General features: G+C 49.6%; 2 protein-coding genes across 2 annotated transcripts in view; one reads left to right on the top strand and one right to left on the bottom strand.

The window, feature by feature from the left end:
- Positions 1-2,018: 2,018 nt before the first annotated feature.
- On the bottom strand, positions 2,019-4,425 carry LOC135185522 (uncharacterized). Its single transcript, XM_064162278.1, has 3 exons — positions 3,198-4,425; positions 2,992-3,111; positions 2,019-2,334 (listed from the first exon to the last, which is right to left on the bottom strand). Exons 1-3 carry the CDS (start codon positions 4,423-4,425, stop codon positions 2,309-2,311), a joined length of 1,374 nt encoding a protein of 457 aa, XP_064018348.1. The 3' UTR covers positions 2,019-2,308.
- GPR158 (G protein-coupled receptor 158) overlaps positions 4,413-17,222 on the top strand; it is a 214,895-nt gene continuing 202,085 nt past the window's right edge. Inside the window, exon 1 of the mRNA XM_064162477.1 lies at positions 4,413-5,591. Within this exon, the coding sequence (XP_064018547.1) occupies positions 4,723-5,591 (869 nt within the window). The 5' untranslated portion in view covers positions 4,413-4,722. The remainder of the gene's footprint in view (positions 5,592-17,222) is intronic.

Below are 17,222 nucleotides of genomic sequence, written 5' to 3'. Positions count from 1 at the left end.
TGCAGACTTCTAGCCTGCTAGGTAATACAGTCAATGGAGACCCTGCATGGATGGGTCCTCTGCACACAGCGATTGCCATAGCTGTAACCTCATGAGGTGCAACAAAGTGAAGAGCAAGGTCCTGCACCTGGGTCAGGACAATCCTCATTATCAGTACAGGCTGGGAGATGAGAACAGCCCTAAGAAAAGGCTTGGAGTTCTGCTGGATGAGAAGCTGGACATGAGTCAGCAATGGGCACTTGCAGCCCAGACATCAAATCACATCCTGGGCTGCTTGAAAAGAAGCATAGCCAGTGCATGGAGAGGGGATTCTGCCACTCTGGTCTGGAAGACATCACCTGAAATACTGTGTCCAGCTCTGCAGTCCTCCACACAAGGAGGACATGGAACTGCTGGATCAAGTCCAGAGAGAGGACCACGAAGTTTATGAGAGGGCTGGAGCATTTCTCCTATGACAATGGGTATGGGGAGTTGGGGTTGTTCAGCCTGGAGAAGAGAAAGCTCCAGGGACACCTTATAGCAGCATTTCAGCATCTGAAGGGGACCTACAGGAAGGCTAAGGAGGGATTCTTTAGAAGAGATTGCTGTGATAGGATGAGGGGGCATGGCTTGAAATTGGAGCAGGGGAGATCCAGGTTGTGAGGTTGTGTATCAAGAGGAGGGTGGTGGAGGCCCCATCCCTGGAAACATACAAAGCCAAACTTGATGAGGCTCTGAGCAGTCTGATCCAGTTGGAGACATCCTTGTTGACTAGGGTAGGGGGAGCCACACAACAGCATGATGTTTGAGGGACCCTTCCAACCTGATGCATTCTGTATTTGGCAGTGGTCAGATAGATCTCAGCTGCTCTTTGGTGGGTGGCTTGGAGCAGCACCTCTGACAGAACTGAGGCAGAAACAGAGGAGACATGATTCAATCAGTCCATTCCCACACTGTACTGGTTAGAGCTGAGCAGATTTCTCAGAGAGTCATCTGATTACAGGCCAGACTCACCAGTGCATTTTAGTATTAAAACAAAAAATGCAGAGGTCAAAAGGTGCCTACATCTCTTCCAAGCCTTGGTAACATCATATAAATAAAAATATTTGTTGGGGTTCTTTAAGAGGATACTACCTTTCCATATCTCCACATCAGTGGATCTGGGTCATTAACAGTAGGCTTCAGTCCTGCAGAACAGGCTTTACAAAACCACATGGAGATGCACATTTGCCAACAGCTTAAAATCACTTTGGGCCTCATTTTGCACCCAACAGGTGTTTGGGAGCAGGTCTGAACTGACTGCAGGAGGAAGCCCTAGAGGATAAAGAAAGGCTCTTTGAATCTTCTGTGATGCAGCTATATAAGACTGAACAACAGACCCAGCATCCTTCACGAGAAAGTCCTCCAGCTAACCTCTTGTCCTCTGCCTCTGATTCAATGGAGCAGAGAGTACAGTCGCTGAGCAAACCCCTGAGACAGGGAAAATGAGAGCCTTTGGACTCTGAGGTGAGAGAAAATCACAGAATCACAGAATGGCAGTGGCTGGAAAGGACTTCAAAAGCTCATCCAGTCCAACCGCCCTGCCAGAGCAGGATCACCTACACCAGATCACACAGGAATGTGGCCGGGTGGGTGTTGAATATCTCCAGAGAAGGAGACTCCACAGCCCCCAGGCAGCCTGTTCCAGCAGCTGGAGTCATGCCCTAACACGTTTGGTCTTTTGCTCCTGGCAAACCTTTGTGTTAAGAACAGCACCTTCAGGGGGCGTTAGTGATAAGGGGGTGGGTGTATGGTGGGTGCCACTGGAGAGGAGTATTTGGAAGAACTACAAGGAGATAAGGAAACAGAAGTAACTTACTAAGCAAGTACTTTAAAGGAATATTGGATTATCCTGAGACGATAGAAACGTGGCCACTTAGCAGGCCTAGGTAAGTCTTAATAGTCATGCTGCAGGAGAAGTGAATTCTCATCAGGGAAGTGACCTTTCCTTTAGAGCACCCCATGACAGTCAGTCAAGAGAAGCAGCACAGGCACACCACTAAAAAGTATAAATGTTTATTTATGTTGCCATTGCTAGCTCCCCGTGTAGCTGATCCCATGTTAGTTTAGCTCAGTCCTGACAGCTGCTCCTGTCAAAAGCCCTGGTTCTCACTTATCCACAGCAAACAAGGCATCTTCAGGTGTTTGTTCAGCGCAGACTTGGAAGCACAGATTCCCCGTGCTGTGCTAAACTGTAAATATCACCTTCTGAGTCGTTCACTATATGCAGCTTCTAAATAATCTCACAGCCTCTTCACTTGAGGGAATGTTTAGTACAAGTAAACTCTTCTTAAAAACACTCAAGATCCTTTTCAACTGCATGCAAGAAGAAAAAAACCTCAAACTCTAGTTTTAATTTTGTCTTACCCACATATGGTAATTATTAAAGGGGAGGCAAAGTGCATTATATCACCAGGATTATATGGACTGTGTGTGTAACTTAGATTTAGCTACATTAGAATTTAGCTACATTTAGAATTTAGCTGCATTTAGAATTTAGCTGCATTCCTTTAAGTGTAGTTTCAAATAACTCTAAAACAAGAGTATGTTTTAAGGAGCAGATACATCTTGCTGGTAATTTAAAATTAGATCATATATTCTGCATGACTGAGATCTGCTCCTTATAGGCTGTGCAAGCTCATGTGTAGGAGAAAGGGGGGAAAAATAGCATCCTCTTTTTACTACTCTTCTCATCTGCACTTTTTGAATTCCAAAATGGAGTTTCAGATTAAACCAAAATGGAATTAATTATAATGGAGAGATTTTGCTGTGGGCCACCTCCTCTGAAGCCAGCCCTCTGCCATCTGCCTCCTGTTACAACCCTTTCATTCAACAGTAAGATCCTGAACAGATAAACACTTCTGCCAAAGACAATGCACAAAGTTGAACATTTAAATGCTCTGGTAAAGTAGAGCTGCATTACTGATGTGATGGCCCCAAAAACGTTCACGTTATCTGGAAAATCCTGACTACCTGTGAAACAGCTGCTTTTTTCCAGGGTGGTTTCAGCAACACGGGAGGAAAGCTGTCCGATCTGCCTGCATTGCTTCAGCTCCACACAGCCGCTCTGCAGGTCACGGTTGAAAGCAGAGGCTTAGTTTTGAAGACAGTAGCAAGAATTAGCTTCTCAGAGTTGAAATACCAGGGGGAAAAGAGGAGAAAAGACTATGGTTACATACAATCAGCCAGCCACTGTAGCTGGGAGGGGGCGCAGCCCCACTCCCATTTTGGTGGGACGTATTCCATGTTCGGTCTGTTCCGGGTCAGATGTGGGGCAGCCCACCCCAGGAGCCCAGGGAGCACGGCAGCACCTGCACGGAACATGGACTGTGGCCCCGAAGCCCCCAGAAGACAGTTACTCATTCGCACCCAGCCGCCGCGTTCCCTGCCCAAGGCCTCCCTCCCTCCTCCCTCCCAGGGCTGCCAGGCTGCCCACGCGTTGCTGGGGAAGCCGAGGAGCGGGCCCATACCTCCCTGCCGCTTATCCCCAAAGCTGCCGGAGGCGAGAGCGCCTTCCTCGCACGGCAGCAGGCAGCCCTGACAGCCACCCAGCCCACACTCTGCGGATCTCGCTGTAGCTGCCTTCCCCCGGAGCGCCGGGCTTCTCCCGTCCCACCCCCGCAGCGCTGCGGGAGCGGGGAGATTCTGGAGAGCCAGCACCTGCCTCCTCTCCACGCACACCGGCGGCTGACGGGCAGCTCCCCCGAGATCACCTTCGACGCGTAGGCGCCGCTCCCCGCCCGGCCAGCGGGTGCCGCTGCCACACTCCGTGGGCGAGCCCCGGGCACTGCATGGTGGGGTCTTCCCCGGGGGCCGGTTCCCTGCCCGCGACCCCCACCCCAGTGCCGAGGAGAGAGCGCAGCCACTGCTGATACGAGGGACCGGCTCCTCCGCGCCGAGCCGAGTCAAGCCAAACCGGCAGCAGCGGCAGGTGCAGGAGCTACCTCGACGCCGGTCCGCGGCAGCGGCACCGCCTCCCTCCGCACCGCACGGCACCGTTCCCCTGCCCCGTGAATGGCTGCCGGCTGACTGACAAGCGCGGCGGCCACACAGAGCGACCGCTGCCGGGCATACACCTATAAGGGCTGGCGGCGAAGGGGTGTCGGTCGTTTGCCTGTGGCGGAGCCGCTCGGGGAGCAGCCGCCCCCGGGCGCAGGAGCGTGTGTGGAGGGTCTCCGTCAGAGAGCCGAGTACTGGCTCCCAGGCAGCAGCTCCGCCCGTCTCGCCCTGCCTATCCTTGTAGCAAGTGGCAGTGCCGCGCCGCGGACCCCGCTCTCCCGGCCAGCGGCGCCCGAAGGATGCGGAGCGGCGGAGCTCGGGTGGCGGCAGCGGCGGCGGGGCGCCGCGGGGGGACCCGCCGCTGCGCCGGGCGCGGGCGCCGCCGTCCCTGCGCGCTGCGCTGGGCATCAGCTCAGTGAGCGCGGTGGCCGCGGCGGGAGGAGGCGCAGGCGGGCCGGCTGCGGCCGCGGCTGTCGCCGGAGGGGCTGCGAGCCGCTCTGCGCGGGCGGTGGGGCTGAGCGGCGCCCGGCGCTGGGCAGCGCGCGGGCGGTGCCGCCACAGGTGACTCGTGGCCCGGGGGCCGTTTTTCGTCCCGCTGCCGCTCAGCCGCCCCGAAGCGGTCCTGCCTCTGCGCCGCGGCCGCCTGCGCGAAGCTCTGTCTTCAGCCGCTTCGCTGTGCCTGCGCCACCGGGAGCGCCGGGGGACATGGCTCTGCTCCGGCTTCTTCTCCTCTTGCTCCTCGCCCAGCGGGGGCTCGGGGCTGCCGCCGGCCAAGGGCAGGCGGCGCGCGGCCGGGAGCGGGTGCTCAGAGGAAAGCAGCCTATTTACAACCACATCAAGAGCCAGGATCCTCCGCCCGCTCCGCGGAGCCGCTCCACGGAGAGCACCATCTTGGCGCAGCGGCTCGCTGAGGAGGTGCCCCAGGACGTGGCCTCGTTCCTCTACACGGGTGACTCTCGGGAGCTGCGGCGTGCCAACTGCTCCGGGCGCTACGAGCTGGCCAGCCTCGCCGGCAAGTCGCGCTTCACCTCGCACCCCTCCCTGCACGGGGCCCTCGACACCCTCACCCATGCCACCAACTTCCTCAACATGATCCTCCAGAGCAATAAGTCGCGGGAGCAGAACTTGCAGGAGGACCTGGAGTGGTACCGCGCCTTGATCAGGAGCCTCCTGGAGGGAGACCCCAACATCTCGAGGGCAGCTATCACCTTCAGCACGGAGCCTTTCTCCACGCCCCAGGTGTTCCTGCAGGCCAGCAGGCACGAGAGCCAGGTCCTCTTGCAGGACTTGTCCTCCTCGGCTCACCGCCTGGCCAACGCCTCTGTGGAGACGGAGTGGTTCCACGGCCTGAAGCGCAAGTGGAGGCCACATCTGCACAGGAGGGTCTTAAACACGGGCCCCAAAACTTCAGAGAACAGCTGGAAGAGGCGGGAGAGCTTCACTGCAGACAAGAACCACATCAGGTGGTCCTCGCCGTACCTGGAGTGTGAGAATGGGAATTACAAACCCGGCTGGCTGGTGACACTCTCGGCAGCTTTCTATGGGCTGCGGCCAAACCTGCTCCCCGAGTTCAGGTAGGACAAGGGTTCCTCTGCCTGCTTTCTATCGAGGAAAGGGTGAGGTGGGGGATTTGCTTCTGCCCTCCCCCAGGGCAGGTCGTGAAGCGTTTCTGGAGTGACCTGAGCAACCCTTGCCAAGCAGGCTGCTCAGGCACACCGCAGAGGCAGAGCAACCTCAGGCCTCGTTGAGCCTTACCTCCGTGTGCTTTAGGGAGCACTTGCTCAGTGAAAGAGCAACTTCATGCTCAGCTGTGAGAGGGTCTGTGTTCTCTGCTCCCGTCGAAACAGGTGTGCCTGTGGATTAGCTCCTGCTCTGCTTCTGGTGGGGAGAGCAGCAGTTGCCAGCTGTAGTCAGTTTCTGGCTGAGAGAGGAAGATGTTTACCGAAGGGTTGTTTCTTCACTGCGTAGCTGAGCCTAGCTTGACCTCAGCTGTGACTTGGAACAGCTGAGCAAATGTCGCTGTGCTGGTGAACTGGTATCTGGTCTCCGGAGAGAGCACATCGACTGAGGGGTGCTCCAGCCCGGGCAGTGGTCAGCATGTCTGTCGGTAAAGGAGTGCTTCTGGCTGCAGTTTGTCGTATGGCATGTGGCTACCACCTGAGCTGGCAGTAGGAGAGCTTCCCTTAGGACCCTCCGGTTACACAGCTGTGTAGCCCATGCCTGATGTAAGTGGAAATTGTTTGGTTTATTGCTGTTACCTCCAGGATTCTGCCACTGGGCTACAGGTAGGAGACACAAAACCATCCCTTCTTGTGTCACCATGTTGTGACAGCAAAGAGCAATTTCTCCAAGGGATGAGAGCAACCCGTGGGTACAAGATGCTGGATTCTCTCACTGGTACTGCTGTGGTTGTGCTCTTGGGTAACTCTGTGCCCTGAGGAATGCCCACTGCCCAGAAGCAGCTGGCATTTGTCAGGGGATGAGAGTGTAGGACAGAACTTGCTCTGCGCTGTGAGTCAGTAGTGGGTGAAGAAAGAACACAGCAGATAACAGGCAGTGAAGCAGTAGTGCCTGTGAACAGTTTTTCTTGGTTTAGTCCAGAATCCAGTGAGATTGACTCTGAATGGAGAGTGGCTGTGTATTTCTCGATTGAATTACCTTTTGCCTTGAAATCCTCACACCTGGAGGGCTGGTAGGATTAAGGTAAAATGAGCTCACCTGCAGGCTCTGCTGAATTCCTCTCACAACCAAAACAGAAGCAGAGCTCTACTGCAGAGCATTTCTGGACTCTAGCAGGAGGTCTGGAAAAGTGCAGGAAACTTCATCAAGGATGGAGATGCAGTGTTCCACGTTTGATGAACTTCAGGGTGCAGATGAAAGCAAATGTAGGCTGATGATGGAGGGAAGAGGTTCAAGTAACCTGAAGAACCGTCAGGAGGGGGATGGTGTGGCAGCTGCTAACCAGTTAGCTGAGAATGTAGAGCTTGATGTAAGCTGAAGTCAAGCTTTTAGTCGTGACTAAAGTGAAGAGGAAAAAAACATGTGTTTTCAGCAAGAGTGTAAAGCTTCAATCTCAGCCCTGTGCCAAAGTCCTGTGATGCCAGGAAGCATCTCAGTAGTGTTGGTTTCTGCTCTGATGGCTCTGGTTTAGTAGAACACACCGGGTCCACTCTGGTCCGGTTAAGGCAACCAGTAGAGGTCCTCCTGGGCGCAATACAAAGCGCTGCCTTCACTTCCTCATCTTCCCAGCCTCTCTTTGCCATGTAGGAATCACTCCAGTTGAAGGAGTAGACTAACCTGTGGTCATGCAGACACTTCAAAGGGTGTTCATTAAGTGCACTGAAACTTGGAGAACCTCTTATTTTAGAAAAATCTCCCAGTGGGACATACTGTGTGAATGCAAAGTGTTCTGTTGCTGTCAGGCTGAACTAGGACAAAAGGAAGACAGTTTTGTTGTGTCAAAACCAAGCATGTGTTGGTAAACCTTTCTGAGAAAATGGATAGGTTTGGTTTTGTTAACTACAAAGAGCAGCAGGTGGAAGATGATGCACATTATGTCTACGTGGACACCTGGCAAGACTGAAGGATAGTTTGAGGTGCATTGCATTTTAGGACAGGGTTCTAATAAAACCTTACTTTGGGATACTGAAAGAATCAGTGCAGCTACATAGGAAATATTATGAACAAAATACCCTTTTCCCAGGATTTATGGGATGGCTTAGTGTTTGCACAGTAGTTTTTGTATACTTGATAGGCACATAGCCTTCGTGTGAGCTCTGAGGAGAGGAAATGGCCTAAAGCATAAGCATGTAATAGAAAACTAAAATCTAATGTAGTTATTAGAAGGTTATTGTTAATTACTATAAGATGCCTCGTGAAATAAGCTTTATTTCCCCATACCATGTCATAGAAAACTAAAATCTAATGTAGTTATTAGAAGGTTATTGTTAATTACTATAAGATGCCTCGTGAAATAAGCTTTATTTCCCCATACCATGTCATAGAAAACTAAAATCTAATGTAGTTATTAGAAGGGTGTTGTTAATTACTATAAGATGCTGCATGAAATAAGCTTTATTTCCTCATACCATATCATAGAAAACTAAAATCTAATGTAGTTATTAGAAGGTTATTGTTAATTACTATAAGATGCCTCATGAAATAAGCTTTATTTCCCCATACCATATCATAGAAAACTAAAATCTAATGTAGTTATTAGAAGGGTATTGTTAATTACTATAAGATGCCTCATGAAATAAGCTTTATTTCCCCATACCATCTGTCTGAGTGGCACAGTGGTTTAACTTTAAATTCCTGCTTAAGGCCCATATGCCAAAAAGCAGTATGTATTAACCTTCATCTTTTGAGAGAGCCACGTTGGCTCTCCCAGCAGAGTGTGTCCCAACCATCTGTTAGGAACATGTTAATGGATCAGTTTACATGCTCCTTCCATTTAATAGCCTGGCATCAGGTCATTTGTGGTAAGTTAGTGCATGCCCCTTTAACATCCTTCTAACAGTTGAGGTACTTTCTTCTTTGCTGGCACTGGGTTTATGCTGTGGTACATTAGGGTAAGAGACATTCAGGAATATACTGTTGTAGAATCACAGAATTGTCAGGGCTGGAAAGGACCTCAAGGATCACCCATTTCCAACCCCCCTGCCATGGGCAAGGACACCTTGCACTATATTGGGTCTCTCAGAGCTACATCCGGCCTGGCCTTAAGCCCCATCCCTGGAGATCTTTATCTCCATTGGAGAGAGTTCTGTCAGGTTAAAGAAAGAAATTCATTGCTTCTGCTTCTTGGTATCTCTCCTGTATCATGTGGTGTAGCAGTGGAAGACTTAATGCTGGCAGTGCTAATAACTACGACTGATTGTGTTGAACTTGTGCTGCTGCTGCAGTGCTGTCGTCTGTGGTGTTCTGAAACTGCAGCGAGTCCCCTCCAACTCTGTTCTTCGTGTCCTGAAGGGTTGTAGAGCATTCTGCCAGAGGAGGCAAGTGTTTCAGCATGGAGACTCTCACAAACTGCTGGCTATCTGTCTTAAATTTTGCTTTCTGCTCTCCCCCTCACCTTTCCAAGAGATGACAACCAAACTGTTCCAAGTGAAGGCCAAGGAGGGTTGAGAGATTATGGTTGTTACCTTGCCAAGGCTAGCACTGTAGCAAATACTGAGATGAAGTGGGGGAACCAAAGATAACTTGATTGTGCTGATAACATGACCCAGAAGTGGCTCAGGCTCAGTAGGTCCACTAGCAGCAGCCAGCAGTGCTGACTCCCTGCAGCTTCTTAGTGCTTGCTGGTGTTTTGCTGTCTGCCCTCACTAATCTTTGGTCAGCCTGAAGTGCAGAGAGCATTACCACCTGCTTACAAAGTACAGTGCAGATTCTCATTCAGAAATGAGGATCCACAGAGACTAGAAGTGATCCACTTAGTGATACTAACCAATCCCTTCAGCATTTGTTACTGATCTTCAGTGACCCTCCTCTTGCTTCTTTGCATCACGCAATGAGAATGAACTGCAATCTGTGGCATGTGGTGATCCAGTGGATGCCTTTCCAGCCCAACTGTGAGAGTAGAAAGGTGTGAGAAGCTGCAGGTCAGATTTCTTTGTTGCTTGGCCGCTGCTGAGGAAACAAAAGGTATTCATTGCTTCTGCAGTGGAGGGGAGCACTCCTTGATGTGCAAGAAAGATGTGCAAGTAGTCAGCTACTAGAAGCAAACAAAACTCTGAGAAGGCCCAAAAATACCATCTTCTGGGTCACTGACTTGATCTGCTGGTGTCACAAGCCCACTCCACGTCATCAGCTGACTGATCTCCCATCTTAATGCAGGTAGGTTTCACTCTAGGCTCTGCAGTCCCCTGACATGCCAGGTTGGATAGCTGCTTCTGCTTTCTAATGCAGATTCATCCAGTCAGTTCTCGTCCATTTATTCCTGTTCCAGCACTGCCTTCTCTCAGAAATAGCACTCTTTGGTGCTTGTTGCCCTGTGCTATTTATAGGCAGCAGTCCCTTCTCCACCTTTGTTTACTAGACTACACAAACCAGCTTTCTTTAGCCTCCTCTCATAAACCCTCTGTTGCCATGGTCCCTTCTCTGCTGTCTTGTTCCAGTATTTCTTGAATGCAGTCAGATTCACGTGCAGTGTTTCAGCTGTCTGCAATGACATCAATTATCCCCCAAATCTGATGAATGAAATGCTGCTTTTGCAGTTCAAAACGTTCTCCTGCCTGGTGCTCTCCTTTTCTTTAATGTTCTGTTGTCATAAGCTAACATTTTGGGGAATTGGCCATTGCTCTTGTGCTGTGCTTCATCTAGCAGGTCAGAATACCTTTAGGATGCAGGGACAAAAGTAGTTGTGAAAGGAAATAGTCAAATATGGTCTGAGGAGGATTGAAACATACTCTATTGTGCACAACTGTAGCACATGGTAAGTTGCAGTGAAAGGAGTTAGCTTTTAGGGTCAAACTGCTTTTTCTGCTCCTCTGTTCTTTACCCCCACCCATTTTGGGCAAAGCTTCCAGCACAGCAGGTTATCAAAGCTCTTCTGAAAGAGATGTGCATGTGACAGCCTTTATCTGAGATTCACCTCCTGGACTGTCACTTCCTATTCAGTTCCTGAACCTTGGCTGGGCAAGAGAAATGTTCCTGAATGTAAGAACAAAAGCACTGCTGTGCTGGGTCAAATGAAGGGCTTACCTAACCCTCTCTCAAGAAGCAGCTTCTGGCAGGTACTTGAGGAAAAAATAAGAGCAGTGGAAATTCTCCTATCTTGGTTATATCCCATCTGCAAATAATAAACAGTACAAATAGTAGCTGTTTTTTTTGCACTCCATCTGAATGAGTGTTGAAAGAAAGTATGGATTAAACTGAGCTACATGATTCTTACTCACTCTCTAATCCATTTTTGTCTTCTACAATGCAGTTTGACATGGGATTCCATAATTATGAACTGCTTGGAGGAGAAAAAAAGTCTTTCCTGTTTTTAAATGCCCATGAATCTGTATTTACTGCTGAGGTCTCAGTTCCCATGATAAAGGAACTTTGGAGAGTGTTTTTCATCATCTTTGTGTCAGTCAGATTTAGTTGACTTTGTTGCTGGTCAGTGATCTGTGGTCATCTGTGAACGTGGTGAGCAGAGAAGGGGTAGCTGTGGTGCCCAGCTTGTTAACCTTCCTGCGTGTCAAAGCTGACTTCTGCCACGTGGATACTCACAAGAGTAGCTCAAAGGTTGGAGCCTTCCTGCCTCTGAAGTGCTCTGTAATAGAATTTCTGCCTCTGCTCTGAGTACTGTGTTTTATCTTTGTTGTCTGTTGGCCTTTTACATCTTCAGGCTTCATTTTTTCTGAGGTATTTGAAGTTTTTAATTCCTAAAGCTGCTCCTGAGAATGTCTTTCTGGTTTTGACTTCCCTTCTTGTAGCTTTGTATATTCCTTATTTGGGTCTCTGTTTCTCAGTTTCCTCCTTTTAAATGCCAACATTTTTCAATTTTAAAATTATCTTTAAATAAGTTTTCAGTGTCAGAAGATTTGGTCTAGTTAGGTAGAGGACTCAATATTAAAGGTCTCTTCCAAACAAAAAGGTTTGATGTAGGGCCCTTGCAACTTCTGTGTTCCTAATCTCTTCTCTTAAATCACTTTCTATACCAGTCCTTGAGGCTCTCTCTGTCCACCTGCCTTTCTGACCCCATAGATCATAGAATCAGTCAGGGTTGGAAGAGACCACAAGGATCATCTAGTTCCAACTCCTCTGCCCTGGGCAGGGACACCCTACCCTAGAACAGGCTGCTCACAGTCTCATCCAGCCTGGCCTTAAACACCTCCAGGGATGGGGCCTCAACCACCTCCCTGGGCAACCCATTCCAGACACTCTCCACTCTCATGCTCAACAGCTTCCTCCTCACATCCAGTCTGAATCTCCCCACCTCCAGCTTTGCTCCATTCCCCCTATCCTGTCACTCCCTGATAGGCTCAAAATCCCTGCCTAGTTTTTTGTAGGCCCCCCTCAGATACTGGAAGGCCACAAGAAGGTTACCTGGGAGCCATCTCTTCTGCAGACTGCACCGCCCCAACTCTTTCAGTCTGTGCTCACAAAAGAGCTGCTGCAGCCCTCTGAGCATCCTCCTGGCCCTGCTCTGCACATGCTCCAGCATCTCCACATCCCTATTGTAACAGGGGCTCCAGAATAATAATGGGTAGTAATGAGAACACTGAAAATGTTGTTTTCTCACTAAATAGCTTGAAATTTGCTCTAGGACAAAATTTTGCATGGGATATTCTAATGTAAGTGGTACCTCACCATCACCTTGCATTCCTGTACAAGGTAATGCTTTGTGACAGTTGAGCTGCCAGCAGTTACTTGACTATCCCTAAGCAGAAATAAAATAACAAACAAAATCACCACTTCTTGAAGTATCTAGGAAAGCTCTGATTAAAGTGCAGGGAAATCCCCAGAGAGGCAGCACTGCATGCCATAAATCTCAAACCTGGAATAATTCTTCAGGCAACAGGATTCAGCTTTTCAGTGTCCTGGCCCTTGTAGTACTGTTCCAAATGGCCTAGAGGGATTTTCTTTGCAGGTGACTCCTAATTCATGTGCCCACACTGCTGTTCATTCTTTCCTCTTCGGTTTAAGTTGATTTTCAGTGAGAAATGTGTGCTGGAAAGCAGCAGTCGTGCTCTGGCTGAGGAAGTGGTAAGTGTTTCTGTCCTAAGAAAGAAGTTAGTGGTGCTGTATGGGCAAATGAAAGTCATAGAATGGTTTGGGTTGGAGTGGACCTCCAAAGGTCATCAGCCCAGTCCTGCTGCAGGGAGCAGGGACATGCTTCATTAGGTCAGGTTGCTCAGAGCCCTGTTGAGCCTGACCTTGAATATCTCACAGGATCATAGGATATTAGGAGTTGGAAGGGACCCAAGGAGATAGAGTCCAACCCCCTTGCCAGAGCAGGACAATACTATCTATCACAGAGGAATACATCCAGACAGGCCTTGAAAGTCTCCACAGAAGGAGATGCCACAACCTCCCTGAGAAGCCTGTGCCAGTGCTCTGTGACCCTTCCAGTAAAGAAATTCCCCCTTGTGTTGAGGTGGAACCTCTTTTGCTGCAACTTACACCCATTGCTCCTTGTCCTATCCCAGTGATCAGAGCCTGTCCCCCTGCTCCTGGCAGCCTTCAGATACTTACAGACATTTATCAAATCTCCTCGTCTTCTTTTCTCCAGACTAAGCAGCCCCAGGTCCCTCAGCATCTCCTCATAAGCCATGCCCTCCAGTCCCCTCATCATCCTCTTAGCCCTCTGCTGGACCCTCTCCTGTCCCTGAAGAGGGATCCCTGTCCCTCTTCAAATGGGCAACTCAAAACTGAAGGCAGTATTCAAGATGAGGTCTCAGCAGGGCAGAGTAGAGGGGGAGGAGAACCTCCCTTGATCTGCTGGACACACTCTTCCTAATACACCCCTGGATCCCATTAGCTTTCTTGGCCACAAGGCCAAATTGCTGTGCCATGGTTGTTACCCACCAGGACCCCCAGGTCCCTCTACTTGGGGCTGCTTTCCAGCAGATCACCTCCCAGCCTGTACTGGTGCAGTTTATTATTCCTTCCCAGGTTTAGGACTCTGCACTTGTCCTTGTTAAACCTCATCTGGTTCCTCTGTGCTCAGCTCTCAGTCTGTCCAGGTCTCTCTGGATGGCTGCACAGCCTGCAGCTGTCTCAGCCAAGCCTCCCAGTTTGGTGTGAGCAAACTCGCTGAGCAGACTCTGTCCCCTCATCAATGTCATTGATGAAGATGTTGTACAGGACTGGCCCCAGCACTGATCCCTGGGGGACTCCACTAGTCACAGCTCTCCAGCTGGACCTGGCACCACTGATCACCACCCTCTGAACTCTATCTTGCAACCAGTTCCTAACCCACCTCAGCGTCTGCTCTTCCACATTTGCTCAGCTTGCTCACTAAAATGTCATGGGAGATGGTGTCAAAGGCTTTGCTAAGGTCAAGGTAGACTACATCCACTGGTTTCCCTGAATCTACCCATTCAGTCATGGCATCAGAAAATGCTATCAGGTTAGTCAAGCATGACTTCCCCTTGGTAAATCCATGCTGTCTACTCCTGATAAACTTCTTCTCTTCCTAGTGCCTTGAGATGCCCTCCAGCAGGAGCCACTCCATCAATTTTCCAGGGATGGAGGTGAGGACTCCATCTCCAGGGATGGGGCCTCAGCTACCTCCCTGGGCAACTTGTTGTAGTGTTCCACCACCCTCATGGCACAGAACTTGTTCCTATCATCCAAATCTACTCTGCTCTAATTTTCAAACCAGGCTTTAGTTCAAAAACCATGTTGTGTATAAGGTCCCAGTGACTTTTTGTGAAGCCACTGGATATTTTGTGAAGTTAGTTGGATATGCAGAGGTGATAGCTGAAAAAGTATGTAAGTGACGCAGCAGCCAAAATCTCAACTTCCAGAAGCAGCTTGGACCTCCTGATTGCCAGTAAGGCTTGCAACCGAAAGTAACTTCATTTGACACCAGAATGAATTTGGGATGCTCTGCTGATACACTGCAAGAGCTTCAGTGTGCACTGTTTGGAAATGAATGTGCTTGAAAGTGGCAGCTTCCAAAATGAGAAGAAGCAGGAGAGATGTCTGTTCTGAAATGTGGGCTCTACTAATTGCAGGGTGCATTCATGGAGGGAATTGGAGACAATCTTTTTCTTTTCTCCTTGGTTTTTGGTAAGGAGGGCATCTGAAGGACAGTATGTAAGGCTGAATGGAAGCAGCAAGAAGCTGGACAGCAGTTTAGATTTGGGGGTTGATATCTGCTTCAGCATGTGATAACCATGCCTTTATACCTTAGTTATGACAGCTTGCAGTGCTTGCAAGTACAAAAACTACTGTTCAGAATTACAAGGCAAACTTTGAATGCCTCTGCCCTGTGAAGAGAGGCTGAGAGCACTGGGGCTGTTGAGTCTGGAGAGGAGATCTTATCCATGGCTATAAATATCTGAGAGGTGGGTGCCAAGTGGCTGGGGCCAATGTCCTTTTGCTGGTCAGCAGCAATAAGCCAATGAGCAACAGCTACAAACTAGAACACAGAAGGTTTCAGCTCAACATGAGGAGAAACTTCTTCACAGTGAGGGTGACAGAGCCCTGGAGCAGGCTGCCCAGAGAGGTGGCAGAGTCTCCTCCTCTGGACACTTTCCAAACCCTCCTGGATGCATTCCTGTGTGAACTACCCTGGGTGATGTTGCCTTGGCAGGGAGGTTGGACTCAGTGATCTCTGGAGGTCCCTTCCAACCTCTAAAGTTCTGTGATTCTGTTTAGCTAAGTTGTGATGACTTCTGTGTCAATCTTCTGAAGATCTAGAGGACAAAAATACTGTTTGCCACCATTTAAATGTTGGTATAGTTATTCTGTGCAGTTCTAGCTTAAGCTGGCAGGGAGGAAGAGAACAGGCTCCCTTTTTCATGGTGTAAGAGTACAGATGAAAAAAATCTTCTGTAGATAGAGGCTTCACAACATGTTGTTACAGTGAAATATAACTACTGAAACTATCAAGATAGCTAGTAGGTTGGGGAAAATAAGCTTAAATCAATTTCTGGCATGGATCTGAAGGCAAACAGCATGCCAGCAGTGGTGCTGGAGATGAAGGCAGACACAAAAGCCTCTTAAATCAAACCTCTGACCCGACAGAAAATCCTTGATGACATCATTCTTCAGTGATTATCTCTTATGTACAATTCAACTAATTCTTTCAGATCTAAATGTTAAACATGAAGGTGCAAGCCTTAAATATCTTTTTTTTTTTAGTGTAGGGGCTGTAAAATCGTGGCAGAAACCAAATATTTATTGTTATAAGGAGATTAACAAAGCCTCCTTACTTGCCAGATGGTCCCCAATTACCAGTAATATTGTTACTAACTTATCATTGCGGCTTGGGCTCAGCCAGGCAGCATTGTCAGTGTGGATGAATGTGTTATGCTGACAAGCTGAGCCTGCTCTTCAACTTGGTATTTGTCTTGACTGCTGCTATTGAGACAGAGCTGCAGTTATTCACAGTTAGCTCAGTATACACAGCACTTGGAGCTAACTGGGCCCTATACGTTCTTAGAGGATGTGTCCTTCCATATGTTACATTTTCCAAATGCTGGATCCAAAATAACTGAAAATGTGGGTGGGTAAACAGGCTGTGCCAGCTCCTGTATTAATCACAGATGAATTTGAGAATTGCATCACTATGTATCAGTGTACTCTGTGTAATGATGATGGGGTACAGGGCTGAGATCACAGAGTCGCAGTCACAGTGTTAGGTATTGGAGGGGACCTCGAAAGGTCAAGTCCAATGCCCCTGCCAGAGAAGGATCACCTAGAGTAGGTCACAGAAGAACACATCCTGTTGGGTTTTGAGTGTTAGTGGAGAAGGAGACTCTACAACCTCTTTGGGTAGCCTGTTCCAGAGTGCTGCCACCCTCACAGATAAAAAGTTTCTCCTTATGTTCATGTGGAGCCTCCTGTGCTCCATCTTGCATCCATTGCCCCTTGGCCTATCATTGAACATCATGGAGCAGGTGTTGATCTGTTGGAGGGCGGGAGAGCCCTGCAGAGGGACCTAGACAGGCTGGATGGGTGGGCAGAGGCCAATGGGATGAGATTGAGCAAGGCCAAGTGCAGGGTTCTGCACTTTGGCCACAACAACCCCAAGCAGTGCTGCAAGCTGGGGACAGAGTGCCTGAGAGCAGCCAGGAAGAAAGGGACCTGGGGGTACTGGTAGAGAGTAGACTGAAGATGAGCCAGCAGTGTGCCCAGGTGGCCAAGAGAGCCAATGGCATCCTGGCCTGGATCAGGAACAGTGTGGCCAGCAGGATGAGGGAAGTTATTCTTCTCTTGTACTCAACGCTGGTCAGGCCACACCTTGAGTGCTGTGTCCAGTTCTGGGCTTCTCAATTCAAGAGAGATGTTGAGGTGCTGGAAGGTGTCCACAGGAGGGTGACAAAGCTGGTGAGGGGCCTGGAGCACAGCCCTGTGAGGAGAGGCTGAGGGAGCTGGGGGTGTGCAGCCTGCAGAAGAGGAGACTCAGAGCAGAACTCATTGCTGTCTGCAACTACCTGAAGGGAGGCTGTAGCCAGGTGGGGTTGGTCTCTTCTGCCAGGCAACCAGTAACAGAAGAAGGGGACACAGTCTCAAGTTGTGCCAGGGGAGGTCTAGGCTGG

Source organism: Pogoniulus pusillus, chromosome 23 (genome assembly GCF_015220805.1).
Source record: "Pogoniulus pusillus isolate bPogPus1 chromosome 23, bPogPus1.pri, whole genome shotgun sequence".
NCBI classification, from domain to species: domain Eukaryota; kingdom Metazoa; phylum Chordata; class Aves; order Piciformes; family Lybiidae; genus Pogoniulus; species Pogoniulus pusillus.
This window is presented reverse-complemented; position numbering and strand designations above follow the sequence as displayed.